The following is a 12,531-nucleotide window of genomic DNA, read 5'->3' on the forward strand; positions in this document are numbered from 1 at the left end:
ATTTTTCTGAAAATCAAATGAAGGCATTAAACATTTATTTTAAATCAAATGAAAATTAAACCCTTTTATTTTTTTGACAAACAAACTGAGGTTTACTGTTGAAATTAATACATGGAAGAAACTTTGTGTGAATATTCCTTTAAAACATTTTTTAATAGGCTAATAATTGTATTATTTCTTTCTACAATTAAGTGATTAATCTGGTTGTAATATTTATTTTTATCATTTAATTGTTTTTTTTACATTTGATAGAAAATTGAATATTTTAAGATGTACATTATACTGTACAAAAGTAATACAAGAGTAATATATTTTTGTTACGTTAAACCGTACTTTTATTTTGACAGGTTGCCATGAAGTTTCTGTGTGTATGTCGAGTATGATGATGCTAGTTTTCTCAAATGAAACGGTAAAATTCTCGCGAAGTGACTCTCACAGCAGCTCTGGAGATTAAGTTTTTGTGTTCATGCCGTCATATAGTGAGACGCAGAGGCCGAAAATCACCGCGAGCGTCACGCGTGCTTCAGTATTTGTGTAGTAAACAAAACCGTGTTTTGCACCACAGAGGCAAGTGGAACATACAGGATTAATATTTAAACCATCTTTTTGCATTTTAATATTCACAGACACTAGTTCATATCGCGATACCAACGCAATTCGGTCGGTACCCTTAAAATGACCGAGTTCGGTACCAAACCCTTTGCATTTAGATGTATTTACACACTGTTTAATGCAGGACATGAATGCATTTAACCTGCAATTACAAATGCATGAAATTTTTTTTGATATATTAATTCTTAAAACGTTGAAAAGATACTTTAATTGTGAAATTAAAACTGCCAGTAGGTGGCAGCAAGTCACTGTTAATAAGGGAGTCATAGCGATTGAACTGAATCATTTAAACGGTTGATTCATTCAGTAACAAAACACAAGTGACTTAGAGACGCAACACAGCGTTGTGGCTGTGTTTGGAATTATTTTTGTTGTCGAAATAGCACAAAAACAGTAAATATACTGTCTAAAATGTAAGTCTCTTAATTAACTTCTTGTTTATTGAACTGTTGTAAAAAAATCAATATCACATTTGTAATCATGGTAATTTTTGGAAAAAAACGGCACTCTTAGTGAGAAATTGATTAACTATATGAAGTGGTATAAATATATACATTTTCTGCCCCCTATGTCTTGATTTGGGATCATTCTAAATGCTTTTTAATAGACTGAATCATGCAGTGAAAGAATGCACTCTAAATGCGCACGTGCACTAGTACGATATACAGTAGTCAACATTTGAAGTGGATCAAAAAAGTTCATCGAAGTTGTCCTAGGACAAGAACAGGTATTGTTTTGGTTTTAGGACAACTTTGATGAAAGGTTTTGATCCACTTCAAATGTTGACTACTGTATATCGGTACATCCTGACTTCCCTACCTTGGATCTCTCCTTGTGGATCTTTGTAAAACCATTTGAATGCAGCCTCATGGGTAATGGGAAGAGCTGTGGGTTTGTGACCAATCTTAGTTGCCAAACGCTCATCGTCCACACCGCCATCTTGCAGGTATGCCACCATTTTCTCGGCTTCCTGTTACAATTTGGAAAAATATAACGTAGACTTCGTCTACTGTTCAAACATTCATTCTTCACAGCAGCATTAGAATGCAGCTGATAGACTTTAGAGTAGCTCTGCTGTGCATCTATCGTTTTTTAACTTGTAATTTAGGCACCAGCTTAATATTCAGATGCAACCACTGCTGTACAGTAAACAGCCATTCAAACCTGCTCAAAGTGCTTGAGTCCCTCATCCTCATCCATGTCAGAGGGCAGGGCAGAGGGCCGGCTGATAGGGCCCACAATGCCCGTGGAGTGGGGGAGAGCAGGAGCCAAAGCCACTGGCATCTCCAAAGGCTTGATCTGCTGGGTTTGAGTGGGCACCGACTGAACGGGCAGCACTGAAGGTGTCGGGACCGGAAGATCTGGAAGCAGAAGCAGGTTTTAACAAGAGATTCCTCAACTGAAAGCTACAGAACTTTTATTTCCAAAAATATTTATTCACAAGTATATATTTCAAAGTAAATATTAGTGCTGTCAAATGATTAATCGCATTCAAAATAAAAGTTTGTTTACATAATATATGAGTGTGAACTGTGTATATTTATTATGTATATATAAATACAAACACATGCATGCTAGGCTTGCCGCGATAGACGGTGCTAAGGTGTTAAGCCGCAACACCGGTTACATAACTTGCCCACCGCGTCACCAACCCCCACCGTCGTTTTGATTTTTTTATAGTAATTAAAATAATTTAGTTCAGTAAAAGAACAGACACTACAATTAAAAACGGAATGCGGCTGCTCAATGCAGTTGAACGACAGTTGCATCACAGATCAGATTTCGTTTCTCCAGTGAGGAGAGTGAGTCGAGCTGACTGACAAGAAGAGTGGGATGCAGACAAGACGATCGCGGATGATTTAGTTTCGAAACGAAATGCAAAAGCGCCTGTTTGGCAATATTTTGGATTTTGAAAAGCCTGTTGACTTTTGCCGTTTATCTAAGGTGATTTTGGAAGTTTTTTTAAACATTCGTTTCTTATTTAATTGGTTCCACATTGTTTGCTGATTTTTACTTTATTTAAACTGTGTCATTTATTTTATTTGACATCAAGGTGTATGCCGTGCCTCCAAGCTTTCTTACTCTTTTGCTAATAAACGCTCTATATTTCTTATTTATTTGGTTATATATTATACGTTTATTATATTATACGTTTACTTGTTTCCAGTTTTGTACATTTATAAAAACGAACAATTGCTTTATCAATTTGCATAATTTTTTTTTGCAATTTTATAGCACAAATTGCCGCTATTTGAAAATGAAAGTAAAATGCGCACGCCGCTTTTACAAGCTATTTAAAAGCGAAGGAAAGCGAGGAAAAGAGGTAACACCCCCGCGGTGATACCGGTATTACCGGTGTTGTCACACGTCGATTAACCGGTGGGAAAATTTCCTCACCGTCACAACCCTAATGTACACTGTGAAAAGGATTTGACAGATAACCTAAAACATTTGATCTTGATTTATCTAGGTCAGTTACTATAAGCCAGAATCAAGCTGAACTGGTTAGTTTAGCAAAATGAATAAAAAAAAAACAAAAAACAGATGAGTGAGTTGCATCTATTCACCGGTATTTCCGGTGTTGTCACACATCAATTAACCGGTGGGAAAATATCCTCACCGTCACAACCCTAATGCATGTATATATTTAAGAAAAATATGTTATGTTTATATATTGAATATATTTATATATAACATAAAATATAATATAAATATATAAATGTATATACAGGTAAATATTTTCAAAATATATACTGTATGTGTGTATATTTATATATACATCATAAATAAACAGTACACATACATATATTATGTAAACAAAAACTTTTATTTTGGATGCGATTAATTGTGATCAGGGGTGTGAAGTAACGCATTACAAATACTCACATTACAGTAATTAAGTAGTTTTTATCAGTAATTGTACTTATTTGAGTAGTTTAAAAATTGTGTACTTTCACTTTTGCTTGAGTACATTTTAAGTGATGTATCGGTACTTTTACTCCGCTATTTTCCTCCGTTTGTGGTCGTTACATGCTTATTTTAATTTTATTTTTATCCATCAACGTGATTGGATAGATAGTAATAGATAGTAGTCTCGTGACTTTCGTCAAATCAAATTGTGCATAGAAAACTTTAACCGCCAACTGTTTATCATGGCTGCTGGAAGCGCATTCTTCAAGCATCAATTCAGTCGCATCTTCCTCTACTTTTTCAGTACTCTTTCCACCACTGATCGTGATTAATCATTTGACAGCACTAGTAAATATTCATTCATGCGATTATTACCTGGGAGTGTGTTTGTGACATGCGGTATGGAAATGGCCTCCACAATGCTATTTGGTAGGGTTGTGTGTAGTGGTGCTTTACTGAGTTCAGGTCTGAGTTCTGGTACCGTCGTTCTCTCCAATGGTCTCTCACTTTCTACAGCCTGCTCCGGGTGCACAGATGGAATTGGAGCTGGGGTTGCAGCCTTGGGAGGCGTTACCACTGCTGTAAATGGTACTGCAACTGGCGATGGCTCTTCCGATTTACTGCCTTCTGTAAACCAAAAAATAAATGTTTGATTAAAAACAGTGACAGCGACTGACGATTGTTAAAGGGTTGTTGAGACATTAGCTGACATTGTATAAGACTGAAGACTTAAAAATGGGAAAAAAATTACAGTATCGTTCTAAACTTTGAGGTCTGTAAGATTTTAACATTTAAAGATATTAATACTTTTATTCAGCAAGAATGGAATAAATTAATTAAAAGTGACTGTAAAGACCTTTGCATGATTATAAAATAAAAATATTTGTAATTCTATTCAAAGAACCCTGAAAAAGTATCATGTGATAATAGGAAATGTTTCTTGAGCAGCATATTAGAATGATTTCTGAAGGATCATGTGACACTGAAGACTGGAGTAATGGCTGCTGAAAATTCAGCTTTTCCATCAACAGAATAAAATATATTTTACAATATATTCAAATAGAAAACAGTAGTTTTAAATTGTAATAACATTTCAAAATATTACTCTTTTTACTGTATTTTTGATCAAATAAATGGAGCCTTGATGAGGCTTCTTTCAAAAATACTTTAAACAACAATCTGTTTTGGATTTCTAGAGTGCCCCAACGAGACTGCCTTCTCACCTTCATTTCGGTCACTCTCTGTGTCAGTATCTTTGGTTTGTTCTGATTCACTGTCATCCTTTTCTGTGCATTCTTCATTCTCCTCCAGTGGCCGGAAGTCCAGCTCCGCCTCTTCCAGGATCGGCTCCTTAGGAGCTTTCTAATTGAGCAATTAGGAAAATTCACACATCAAAACACATTCATTTGGACAGACATCCTCACTTATTACTCAGTGATATAGAATGAAAGATCAAAGATCAAGAACTCACTTCCAACGCCCTCACCTTAAGTGAGAGGAAGGCCCCAGAGGAGTCAAATGTCCCTGTCTCCTCCTCTGCATCTTCCAGACACCATTCTGGCAAACTGTCTCTTTCCTCTTCTAAGCTCCCGCTGCCTGAACGAGGCCTACGGTAACTGCCATCTTCACCCCTTGAGTCGAAAGGGAAGCGCCGACGTTGATCCGGGTGTTCCCGCCACCCTGCTGATCGCGGACCATCTGCAAATGAGGAATTTGTTTGGATCACAAAACTTTCAAATTAAGTAAACAAAGTACTTGAGGGAAAAAATAGCATGCAAAATACCTGGACTTGGAGGACACCATCGTTCATTATCCCGACGAGATCCTGCAAGCCTCCAGCCCCCATCATCATCCTCACCATTCTGCTCATCTCGAAACGTGCGCCAGTTGTCACTCTCTGAGCGAATGAACTCGTGCTTTCGAGTGTTCCCTGCACCAGCATCCTCATAGTTTGCCCGTACTTTTTGGAAGAAAAAAGAACAAGTAGTACACTGAGTATTTGAAGCATTTATGACTGACTCAAAGCTCAAGAAGAATGCCTTGCATTTATTATACACTACTGTTGAAAAGTTTGGGCTCAGTATGATTTTTTTTTAATGTTCAGACAGAAGTCACTATGTAAAGTAAAAATACAGTAAAAACCGTAATATTCTGAAATTTTACTGAAATTCTACTACTTTAAAATGTAATGTAAAGCTCACGTAAAAATTAGTTTTCTGCAGCGTTCACTCCTCCTCCAGTGTCACATGATCCTTCAAAAATCATTGTAATATGCTGATTTGCTGCTCAAGAAATATTTTGCATCATCAATGTTGAAAACAGTCAAGTCGTTTACTGTATTTGTGGAAACTGATACTTTTTTTATAAAGAAAGAACAGCATTTATTTAGAACAGAAATATTTTGTAGCAATGTAAAACTCTTTTACTGACACTTTTGATCACCTGAATGCATCCTTGCTAAATAAAAGTATTAATTTCTTTAACTTCCTAACTTACAGACCCCAAACTTTTAAACAGTAATGTACATTTTATAGGTCTGTTAACAAAGAGAAGCACTTACTGTGATTGAGAGGAAAATGGGCTGGTGCTCCATCTATGGACAAAGAGATTCAGTTGGTTCCGTGGCGACATAAAATGTGATGCATTACATCATGTCACACTTTGTAGGGGAAAGTGGGGTCAGATGCGTCACTTTTTAATCACACAACCCTTAAGTGCATTGAGATTTTGCATGTAGAAAGTGCTCATCACTTTTTTCATGCAATCTCTCAATCACAGGCAGCTGTATACGACCCCTTCTAAGTACATGGTGACACATCTTATCCCACTCTCACTTATATCTTAAAAATCTAGCAAACTAACCTGGATCTTTTCGACCTGGCTTTTCAAACCTTCTGTCTCCCCTGGGTAAGAAAGAGAAAAATGTGTTATCAGGTTAACACATAATTTAACACTTAATTTATGCCTTCTATCTTTTAATTTCAGATCAATATCTGGGCTATTATAACTATTCTTTTTGGCACTCAATTCAAGTAAAATCCAAGAACTAATGTGACATCATCTCAAACTAAATCAGGCCAAAACAAAGTTAATTTGGAGATTGGTTCGAGATGTCGAAACAGCCTGTAGAAGCAAACTTTCTAGACAGGCTTGTTCTGGAAAGTAAACACATTCAAACTGCCACTGGTCTGTGGCGATTACCCAGTAGGATGGCGTGCTCTGTCTTTTTGACATGGAAATCTTATCCAATTCGCTTTTATTCTGTTCAGTGCATTGAGATCATACATGAGTAAAACATGAACACTGGAGAGGTGCTTTTACAGCAGAAATTGGAGTAATTCTCATTCTAATATTAATTCTGGAGTGCTGAATTGCAGTGCCTATCCACAACTCTATGACCATATGCTTTCTTTACAGCTGTTTTCTCATCGCTGTCATTTTTCTTGTGAGTTTATTTCGTTACTGAGAGGACAGGCTGCATCAAGACATTTGCTGACAGTATACCACTGCAAAGGTATCTGAACCTTTTTTTAACCCTAAGCATAGACAAAAAAAAGAACTTGGCCGTAAGCATAGCAGGACCTTTAGTCTGCATGTTACCTACCAACATTCTGTAGCATGCTGTAGATTCGCAAATGCTTACAGACAGTTTGTGCTGCAGGTGCAATTCATTTTGAATACCTCTCCTCCCAACTCTGGGAACGATGCATCTCTTTTCCTCCACGGCCAAAACCTCCCTCCACATCATCAAAACTTCTTTGGTAAAACCCTCCATCTCCTCTGCCCCTCCCTGTCAAGCAAACAAGAAAAGGGCTCATGAGCACATGCACTAGTCTAACCTTTGCTCACCTTAATTCCGCATGAGAAACTCTGTGTGTACCAAGACGAAGGAAGGAAAATGTTACACAAGGTGACAAATGTCTGCACTCTGCTCTGGTTTAACAGAAAGTGCAGTATTTCCGCTGCTAGAAATGTATTAAGTTACTGCACGTCTTTTGAGCAGGAAAAAAAGGAAAGTCTGTGGTTGCAACGCAGCTAACCTCGTCCCCGTGAAGAACTTCGGCCTCTGGGTGCCCCTGTCACCGTACCTCCACCCCTTCCTGTCAGACGGAGTACTGCTGCACTGTTTACAGACATGGAGAAATTTCTCTGTGGAGACAGACACGCACGCAGAGGAACGTAAGGGCCAATACATACATAGCTGCAAGCTCAGCAAGGTGTTGCGTGAGAGCAAGACGGCGAGTGGGCGTACATTCTTTATCCGTTTCGACCACAGCATGTGCCAAAATGAGAAAATGACATATGCAAAAAAAAAACAAATGCCACTACTTGAATACGTAGGCACAGCTTTTCATTGAAGTTTAACCCAACTTCAGTTTCACAGAGAATAGAGAGCTGCTGGAGAAAGCACCTCTTCTACATTTCTAATCCATGTGCAAGTCTTCTGAGTAAACAGGTCAAATTCTTACCTGTTCCTCCTCTGTAAATGGGACTAATGCCAATGGTGGCAGGGGCTCCTCTTGTAAAATAGGTAGAAATTCCTTATCATGAAGATCTACCGGAATCTAAAGGGGGAGAAAAGTTTGGAAACATTTAAACCTGAATATGTAAACTGAACAAGATGCTTTAAGGTAAATGAGACTGACAGAAAATTCGTCCTTACCACGTTATCCTTTACATAAAGTGCAAGCATCTCTTCTCTCCCGTAGCGATAGTCTGCGAGTTTATACTTTGGCAATGCAGGTGAGAGCGGAGGGGAGGCCACACTGCTGCTACCCACTCCACCAGACAGGGCGCGGAGCCTGGGACACAGCCGAGAGAAAACATGCTACGTCATCATATCATTAGACATGTCAGTAAACACAAATATTGTAAGTATACTTCTCAAATTAAGAATCTATATTTTATAATTACATAATATAATTACATATTGTATATTTCTGTACTTAATAGCAATTAATCGTACCTAACATTAAAATTTGTAATCATAAATTTTTTTTTTCACACTGAAATTCCAAATTAATGTAGAAACAACAAAGACAGCATATTTTTCATATTTCTTTAATGCCACTATTTTAATGAGTAAATATAGCCATTTGACATCACAGTAAAATTGGTGCCATCATTTTTAACATTTAACAGGCCTAAAGTGTTAACTTATTAAATTAAAATGATCACTTTTAATTTAAGTGAACTTAAAAAAAATGTTCACAATGAGAGCTGCAAGTATATAAATAAGCCAAGAGGGTTTAAAAGCAGAAATGTGAAGCTTGTTAAGGCATTTACACACACATTTAATCAAGATGTGCTGATGCATTCTGTGATCAGATCAATTAAATAAAAAATAGAATGTGAAAAAAAAATACTAGTGTGAGAAACCATGAAATGCTTAACTTGTCAATCAATCAAGTTGTAAAATCAGTGACAATGTCCTGTATACAAGTTTTCTGGGTTAAAACTATTTTCTGTGTAATTGACAGCATACCACAGATGACGTCCACAGAGCTTAAGTTTCATTTTGCATAATCACTAAATTTCCAATAACAGATAAGACAGGCTCTCAAAAGCAATCCTGACTAAGTCCGTGTACATAATAAGTAGAGATGCACCGATACCACTTTTTCCAGTACTCGCCCGATACCGATACTTTTATTTTTGGTACTTGCCGATACCGAGTACCGATACCAATATTTTTATTGCATTTGTAAATTTTTAAAATATTGGGTACAGAAACCAAAAGAGTAGTATAATGTTAGTTGGTTAACTTCATTTATCAAATAGATACAGTCAAACCAAAATTTATTCAGACACCTTCAACATTTCTCACATTATCACAGTTTATTCACTATAGTTTAGAAAATGGTAATAAATATGACAAGAACTCAGAGTTCGGTATCGGTACATCCCTAATAATAAGACTGAACATTTATGACATGCCATTAAAACAAAACTACTGACAAGCCTACATCAGACCCTGATGCTTCAGCAACAACACTCACCATTCTGGTCCGAAGTTAAGTGTCTGGGTTTCTGCCATTTTCCTTGAAAGTCTGAAGAAAATTAAAGACTCTTAACAGCTCAGCACAAAAACATAAATCGACTTCAGTAAAAAAAAAAAAAAACCGCAATAACACTGAAAATGCCATTTATGGTTTACATGCGTGCATACAGGATTGTACATTTAACTACTGGTGCATGTTTAAAAAGTGAAAATGTCAATCACAAATGACAATTTGACTTAGTTAAATGCATGCAATTTACTGAAAATCAGTTCATGATGTGAGAACTACACCTACACACTTTGAAAAAGAGGACAAATTATAAAAAATAACAAAACCTAACACACAAGGCATCAATGCTGAACTCTGCACTGGTACATCTCAAGATGTCCAAAAAAATAACATGTCCATAACTTTCTACTTTTTGGGACATCCCCTTTGATTTGCGATTGCAAATACAGACGCCCAATGCAAATACTCGCTAACGCTTATGAAAACACACAGGCGGATCAATTCCCAAAAACATAAATGAAGCTATCAGAGCAACCATATATTTTCAAATTAACACCTTCACAAAGCATGTGCATGATTTATTCAGTTTTAAAGTCCCAGGCAAGTATAATTACATATATACACAGTGCGACAAGTAAACCAACAAGTTTTCATATGTCTTTACAGCGGTGACATTGGCAGTAATGTATTTTTTCCAGCATATTCTAGAGGTGACCCCCATTTGTTCGGCACCTCTACTGTGACAAGAGCTATTTTAGGAACTCTCCCAATTAGGAAGGGCATTCTCAGACATCTGTGCAACCCACAGCTTCCCTTGCCCACTATGTAATGCAACTAACTTTTTTCAAACTTGATTTGAACCAATTTTTACATAACGCATATTGCAGAGGCATCTTGTCAGACCTGTCAAACAAGATGCATTTAACCTCAAGGGAAAAGGAGAGATCTTTACATTTTATTTGTGTCTTATTATTATATATTCTCTTCACAGCCACATTATGTAGACGGCATAATGTCTATGCAAAACAAACAGGAGTGACTTGCTGCTGCAGGGATTTAAACCACGTGCGCAGCCAAATGAGGCAATCCGATCCAGATTACACAAACTCCCCATCAAAAAATAAAAATAGTAACCAAACATATTTTACGTGCATATAAAAGTCACTTTAATCAGTTTATCTGAAAGAAACCCACCAAATCATGCAATTATAAGGTTGCATCAGCCAGGTTACAAACAGGCATGCACAGTTCAAGTATTTGTTTAACACCAGTCAGGCAGGGAAAAAGGCAGCAGTTGAACACAAAACCTAAGTAAATAAAGCTAGTTTTGGTTGAAAACAGATGATCAACAGATTGCAGTGTTTGCACAATTAGCATTGTACAGCCTGTTTTGAAATTTCAGATTTAATACGCATTAAATTATCGATTTTTACCGCTGTAATATGTGGAACGATGCATTTGTGATCTTTTAGAGGCGATCAGAAGCTCAGAAAAGACACTTGTAGGTAAACTGTCAACATCAGACGTGGCTTGTCCAGTCAAGAAGGTTAGTTTAAGTGACCATGTGTAATTGATCTGTGTCGTGACTCGTGACCCAACATGTTTTTATTCCCGCAAACCTCAAAAGTAAAGACCGATAAATGTCAGTTTAAGGTTCCAATGACCACGTCCCTGTCGGTCCATGCCTTCATACACCCTGTAAGCACTGCAGTCTACAAGCTAGATGAAGAAAGCACCAATAAATCCGTTTAGATGTCATATGAACTAACGTTACTGAATTGACCGCTGCAGTTGCCATGTAACGTTACCCGTTTAAAGAAGAGTTTTATAAAGGTGAAATATCCTAGCCTGGCTATCGCTGGACATTTAACTTTCTGACTTCCAACTCCTAAATTACCAACTTTAAACCAGCCCACGCAACGCCGCGAAATGTACGAACCGTCAAATAGTGTCGGTATAAATGCCGACAGGAGCACATCGAAGTAAGGGTGAGAGTGAGTTGACACGAGTTTTAATCCGTGCGGCCTGTGCTCACTGTCTCCAGCCACACCGCGTTCCACTACAACTGCCTACGGATCGCTGATAGCATCATCAGCGGTAGGCCGGTCTAATCCAGCCCGGTGCTTCCAGGCCTAACAACCATGCGGGCTAGAATAGCGTCGGCCCGCTAAATTGGGGCGGGTCTATGTTACTGAGAGTTAGCGTAGGAATAGTTCAGTTTTATTTTAGAGCAAAACCATGTACGCCGGGCCCGCTGTCTTACCTCTGCTTTTACTGACAGCGCTGAGTTTGTGTGCGAGTGGCGTCTCTCGTTTCGTATCCACAAGATGGCTGAATCTGGGTCACATGACAACACGTATGCTGAAAATTGCCCGGATGAGAGCGAGCGTGCTGACAGCAGCAGTTCCCAAGCGCACACTGCAAATGGTACTTTTACATGAACAATTGTATGAACTACACAAATCTGTCAATCGTTACATTTGCCATTTTCTCACGTTTTTCTTTTTAATTAGTGGGTTTTTGTTTTTTTTTAATAAATGAACATTCACATTAGTCTTCCCTAGAATTAGGCTATTTACATACATTTATTTGACTACTTTAAATAAATAAAAAATGTGCACATTTTTATTCCATATTTTTTATAAATAGCCTATTCATATTAATAGCCTATATAGTTGCTCTTGTATTTTTTTTCCATATTCATATTAATAAACTACATGTTTATGTAGGCTAGCCTATTTTGTTTTGAGTTGTTGTTCTTTAAAAGCCTCAAAGACTAAAACCTCACCCAAATCTTAGCCCTAATCCTTAATGACCAGTTTTGAATTTTTTTTTTAAGTGAATATGATTATCTGTTACATCACTAAAGGAGGTTTTGTGGGATTTAAACAAACCTCTGGTAATTTTTTAAACAATGTTATGTCATGTCATGTCATGTTATGTCATGTTATGTTATGTTATGCAATTTGTTCCCCAAAAGTAGCTAGGCCTGTTGCTA

The 12,531-nt window shown here is 37.4% G+C and overlaps 1 protein-coding gene across 2 annotated transcripts in view; it reads right to left on the reverse strand.

Annotated features, from left to right (window-relative positions):
* Positions 1-11,891, reverse strand: part of gigyf2 (GRB10 interacting GYF protein 2) — a 34,093-nt gene extending 22,202 nt beyond the window's left edge. The window contains exons 1-14 of one of the 2 annotated variants that reach the window (XM_016499501.1): positions 11,797-11,891; positions 9,522-9,572; positions 8,186-8,324; positions 7,992-8,087; positions 7,563-7,671; positions 7,204-7,312; positions 6,385-6,425; positions 6,083-6,115; positions 5,306-5,482; positions 5,009-5,220; positions 4,746-4,884; positions 3,898-4,149; positions 1,777-1,973; positions 1,432-1,582 (exon numbers count right to left, since the gene is read on the reverse strand). In XM_016499501.1, coding sequence (XP_016354987.1) covers positions 1,432-1,582; positions 1,777-1,973; positions 3,898-4,149; positions 4,746-4,884; positions 5,009-5,220; positions 5,306-5,482; positions 6,083-6,115; positions 6,385-6,425; positions 7,204-7,312; positions 7,563-7,671; positions 7,992-8,087; positions 8,186-8,324; positions 9,522-9,559 — 1,693 coding nt within the window. In that variant the 5' untranslated portion in view covers positions 9,560-9,572; positions 11,797-11,891. Of the gene's footprint in view, positions 1-1,431; positions 1,583-1,776; positions 1,974-3,897; positions 4,150-4,745; positions 4,885-4,993; positions 5,221-5,305; positions 5,483-6,082; positions 6,116-6,384; positions 6,426-7,203; positions 7,313-7,562; positions 7,672-7,991; positions 8,088-8,185; positions 8,325-9,521; positions 9,573-11,796 lie in introns of both variants that reach the window. The other variant, XM_016499500.1, reaches the window with a different exon arrangement.
* Positions 11,892-12,531: the final 640 nt, after the last annotated feature.

The sequence above is a fragment of the Sinocyclocheilus anshuiensis genome, unplaced genomic scaffold, assembly GCF_001515605.1.
Source record: "Sinocyclocheilus anshuiensis isolate Anshui unplaced genomic scaffold, SAMN03320099.WGS_v1.1 scaffold1910, whole genome shotgun sequence".
Classification (NCBI taxonomy): domain Eukaryota; kingdom Metazoa; phylum Chordata; class Actinopteri; order Cypriniformes; family Cyprinidae; genus Sinocyclocheilus; species Sinocyclocheilus anshuiensis.